This window comes from Littorina saxatilis, linkage group LG15 (assembly GCF_037325665.1).
Source record: "Littorina saxatilis isolate snail1 linkage group LG15, US_GU_Lsax_2.0, whole genome shotgun sequence".
NCBI lineage: Eukaryota > Metazoa > Mollusca > Gastropoda > Littorinimorpha > Littorinidae > Littorina > Littorina saxatilis.
The window spans coordinates 2,856,446-2,861,445 of NC_090259.1; the positions used below are offsets into that span (position 1 = coordinate 2,856,446).

The window sequence follows — 5,000 nt, forward strand, 5'->3', positions numbered from 1 at the left end:
TATCAAAGATCACTTACGTAGCAGAGATGAAGACAAAAGCGTGGAGGACAATACTGAACGATGAGAGCGAGAACGATGAGAACGAGAACGAGGAGAGCGAGAACGAGGAGAGCGAGAACGAGGAGAGCGAGAACGAGGAGAGCGAGAACGATGAGAGCGAGAACGAGGAGAGCGAGAACGAGGAGAGCGAGAACGATGAGAGCGAGAACGATGAGAGCGAGAACGATGAGAGCGAGAACGAGGAGAGCGAGAACGAGGAGAGCGAGAACGAGGAGAGCAAGAACGATGAGAGCGAGAACGATGAGCGAGAATGAGGAGAGCGAGAACGATGAGAGCGAGAACGAGGAGAGCGAGAACGAGGAGAGCGAGAACGAGGAGAGCGAGAACGAGGAGAGCGAGAACGAGGAGAGCGAGAACGAGGAGAGCGAGAACGATGAGAGCGAGAACGATGAGAGCGAGAACGATGAGAGCGAGAACGAGGAGAGCGAGAACGAGGAGAGCGCGAACGATGAGAGCGAGAACGATGAGAGCGAGAACGATGAGAGCGAGAACGAGGAGAGCGAGAACGAGGAGAGCAAGAACGATGAGAGCGAGAACGATGAGAGCGAGAACGAGGAGAGCGAGAACGATGAGAGCGAGAACGAGAAGAGCGAGAACGAGGAGAGCGAGAACGAGGAGAGCGAGAACGAGAACAAGGAGAAGGCGGAGTACGATGACAACAGTCGATTGGAAGACATACAACTTACACGTACTACGTTCACATACACGTGGACAAGATTTCATAAGACGATTTAACAATTATTAATTTTATTACAATTGTCTTTTGTTTCTTTTGTAATATTTTAGCGACAACGGTGGGAGGCGGTTTCATTAATGGAACAGCGGAGTCCATCACTACTTCTGGTCTGGTATGGACTATCTCCCCTTTTGCCATCACGATTGGACTCACCATTGGTTAGTTTTTGCATACATTATTAATATTTATGCATATACATGTACAGTATTTACGATTGTTGTATTCGAGACTATGGTCTATTCCGTATGTAAAGTAGTGTTTGCAAACAGGCTGGTATACATGGTAAACAGTTTCATTTATTCTGGAAATTTAAATTTGAATTAGCTGCTTTTGGGTCTTTGTTTCCAAAGTTTAGAATAAGTTTGTTTTTTTCTAAGTACAGTACAGATTTGTTCAATGAGTTTAATTCGTATACGACCATTATTTGAGAAGCATTTACTATTTTATCCTTACAACAGGCATATTATGGTTTCAATTTTTGTAGTTAATTAAGTAACTCTGATTTCGTTTTCATTCGTGTGATTGTGTGTAATTCTTTATCTATTTGGTTTTTTTGAAACAAAGCTCTGTCTACAATACACGACTTCCGAAATAACTCTGTCGGGTTTTTATAGGTTGTGGTAGAGTTACTTTCTCTTGGTTTTCCATGCTTTTCTACAGCAACACTGAGCTAACATTGTAAGCTTGGAACAAGGGAAAAGAAACTCTTTTCTATAGCAACACTGAGCTAACATTGTAAGCTTGGAACAAGGGAAAAGCAACTCTTCCAGACCCCATTCAAACTTGACAGAGTTATTGTCCAACATCGTCTGTTTGTAGGGCTGTCTTGTCGTGTTCCCTTTCACTGTCAGTTTTATTTTATTTTTTATCACAACTATTGTAATATTTTGTCAATCATTGTTTCAGGAGGTTTGGTGTTTGCCGGACCGGACATCGTCTATTTGTAGGGCTGTCTTATCGTGTTTCCTTTCACTGTCAGTTTTGTTTTATTTTTTATCACAACTATTGTAATATTTTGTCAATCATTGTTTCAGGAGGTTTGGTGTTTGCCGGACCGGACATCGTCTATTTGTAGGGCTGTCTTATCATTTGTCCTTTCGTCAGTTTTATTGAATGTCTTACTCCTATACCTCATCACAACTATTTAAATGTTTTGTCAATCATTGTTTCAGGCGGTTTGGTGTTCGCGGGTCCGATGCGTAACGCACGTTACCTAACCATGCTACAACCAGTGGAAGAGAAGTACGGGCGCCTTGTGGTGTTCTTGGTCTACCTGGCGTCCCTGTGTGGGGACATCTTCTGGACCGCCTCCATTCTCAATGCACTGGGTCAGTCTCAGTGGACATTCTTAGTTAAAGCCACAGTAAGCCTCCCGTAAACCATCACAGATACGGTCAGGCTTTTACACACAGTACATGTACAAACACCCTTTCATTTAAACACTCACCGATTGAGAACATCTTAGGTGCCCTCCGTAAAGAGCGAACAATTTTCAAAGAATTTATTTTTGCGTGGTTTATCTTACCCCTGAGCCATCGTGAACCCGTGTGATCCAGTTTCCCTTTTTCACAATGTAGTCGTTAGTCATTTGAATGCGACTTGATGTGAGCTTATCTACAATACATGTAGCACGTTTTTATGCACGAAACAAACGGCTGTGGTTCACAAGAACTCTAGCGATGGCTTTGGACTGTTGAGAGGAACGGCGATATGCCGCAGTAAACCGTCGACTGCTACGACCCTTGCGTGACCCTGCTTCCGGGCTTTTCTTTTTTCAAACTTTCACAACTTCGAATTGCACTGATCTTGTCTTGATGAAAAAAGAATTCTTTTATGATTAAAGAATGTTTGTGTAACAAGCTGTCAATTTATTATTTAGATTTTAAAAGTTAGGTCTAGCGCAAAAACGCACCACGGTCCAAAAACATTCTGATAATCATCGATCCACGGCTATCGCCAGTTTAAGGGAAGTAACTCATGTTTGACCTGAGTTCAGGATGGGTCCAAAAAGTGTTCGAGACAATCTGCAAAATTAATTCTTTAAAAATTGCTCGCTCTTTACGTAGGGCACCTAGGATGTTCCCGTTTGGTGAGCGTTCAAATGGAAGGGTGTTTGTACTGTGTGTAAAAGCCTGACAGTATCTGTGATGGTTTACGGGAGGCTTACTGTCCGGGCGTGATTTCCGGGATATTCATAACAGCCGTCCAGCACCAAAACGAGGCGCCATTGTTGTAAAGGGCCAAGTCCACGAAAATAAATTCTTTGAAAATGTCTCACGCTCGACAGAAAGCAGCCAGGATGTTCCCGTTCGGTGAGCGTTTAAGTGGAAGTATGCTTGTACTGTATGTAGACGCTCGGGGAGCTCTGTGATGGTTTACGGGAGGTTTACTGTGCCTTTAAAGAAAGAAAGCGGGGCAGGGACTGGCAAGTAGGATATAGGTATCTGTAAGGAGTTGGGGGGTGGGGGGGGGGGTGGAGAGAGCGTAAGAGAGATAGAGATAGAGACAGAGGGAGATAGAGAGAGACACTGAAAGAAAGACAAAGGCAGAGGGAGGGGAGGGAGGGAGAGAGAGAGAGAGAGAGAGAGAGGGAAGAGAGAGAGAGAGACAGAGAAGGGGGGGGGGGAGAACGCACGTTTTGTGTTTCGTGCGTGTGTTATAACCTGCATTCAAGTTTGTCTTGAAATACAAACTGAAATCCTAATTTTATTTCTACTGTCAATGACCAAACGATCGACCAGTTCACTGATTTCCACGCGTGTTGTACGTGCACAGGTACGAGCCTGAGCGTGGTGATGGGGCTGACAGTGGAGACAGCGATACTGGTTTCAGCCGGCGTCACCATTCTCTACACCATGATCGGACAGATGATCTCTGTGGCTTACACCGACGTGGCTCAGCTACTCTTCATGACCGTGGGGCTGGTAACCTAATTTCTTTATTAGTATATAAATAATAACAAGATATTAAAAATATTAACAAGATAACAATGAAAATGTATTCACCAGAAACACGAACAATAACATCACGACTAATGACGGCCGGTTTCGACGTATGTCTTCGTCAGATAATTCCTATTGTTATTGTTCGTGGTTCTGGTGCGTACATTTGCATCGTTATCTTGTTCTTGTAGTTCTTACCTCCAGTCTCCTGTTCCTATCATTATCTATACATATAAATAAAAGAGAGTGTCTGTCTGTGTGTGTGTGTCTGTCTGTCTGTGGTCGCCATACCTCTGAGATGGCAAGGGGCAGGAACAAGATAGTGTGCATGCACACTCCCTAGGATCCGCAGATGTGCACCTGGGTTTTAGTTTCTTAATTCATTGTTTCCTTCCTCCGATAATGACCCTCCTCATTAATGAATACAGACTATAATAGTGCAAGGGAGGTAAGTCATGCTTTGTTACCCATGGAAGGGAGGTAACTCTTATCATACCAGCCAGCATTTCCTGTCATTCTCATTTCCCCCAAATGTTTGATTTGGAGTTTTTCTTTGAGGGCTTTGCCAACACCCGGGCAAAGCCGGGTCGGACCTCCCATTTATTGAATACAGCCTATATGGTGCAAGACCAGTTCAGTGCCTACTGTTCACCTGTAGCAAGCACATCATGCCAGTGATATTAGAGACTCGCTATTGCTCCTATGAGGGGAAGAAATGAAGAATGAAAAATTAACTGGACAGTTCCGGAAATTTCTAGAAGGTAAGGGAGATAACTCTTTTTTTGTATCCAAACAAAGGAGGTAAAGCTAATGATAATGGGATAGCGAGCGTCTTAAATTGCTACAGGGCTCCGCTTACTCCCGGGCGAAGCCGGGCTTAACTGCTAGTTATATAAATATAGTCATCGTTATCTTGTTCTTGTAGTTCTTACCTCCAGTCTTTTGTTCCTATCATTATTATATAAATATAGTCATCGTTATCTTGTTCTTGTAGTTCTTACCTCCAGTCTCCTGTTCCTATCATTATTATATAAATATAGTCATCGTTATCTTGTTCTTGTAGTTCTTACCTCCAGTCTCCTGTTCCTATCATCATTATATAAATATAGTCATCGTTATCTTGTTCTTGTAGTTCTTACCTCCAGTCTCCTGTTCCTATCATTATTATATAAATATAGTCATCGTTATCTTGTTCTTGTAGTTCTTACCTCCAGTCTCCTGTTCCTATCATTATTATATAAATATAGTCATCGTTATCTTGT

At 43.0% G+C, this 5,000-nt stretch overlaps 1 protein-coding gene across 5 annotated transcripts in view; it reads left to right on the forward strand.

Annotated features, from left to right (window-relative positions):
* Positions 1–5,000, forward strand: part of LOC138948207 (high-affinity choline transporter 1-like) — a 41,530-nt gene that overhangs the window by 21,398 nt on the left and 15,132 nt on the right. For all 5 annotated transcript variants that reach the window (XM_070319710.1, XM_070319709.1, XM_070319708.1 and 2 more), the window contains 3 exons: positions 847–954; positions 1,969–2,124; positions 3,572–3,720. In XM_070319710.1, coding sequence (XP_070175811.1) covers positions 847–954; positions 1,969–2,124; positions 3,572–3,720 — 413 coding nt within the window. The remainder of the gene's footprint in view (positions 1–846; positions 955–1,968; positions 2,125–3,571; positions 3,721–5,000) is intronic.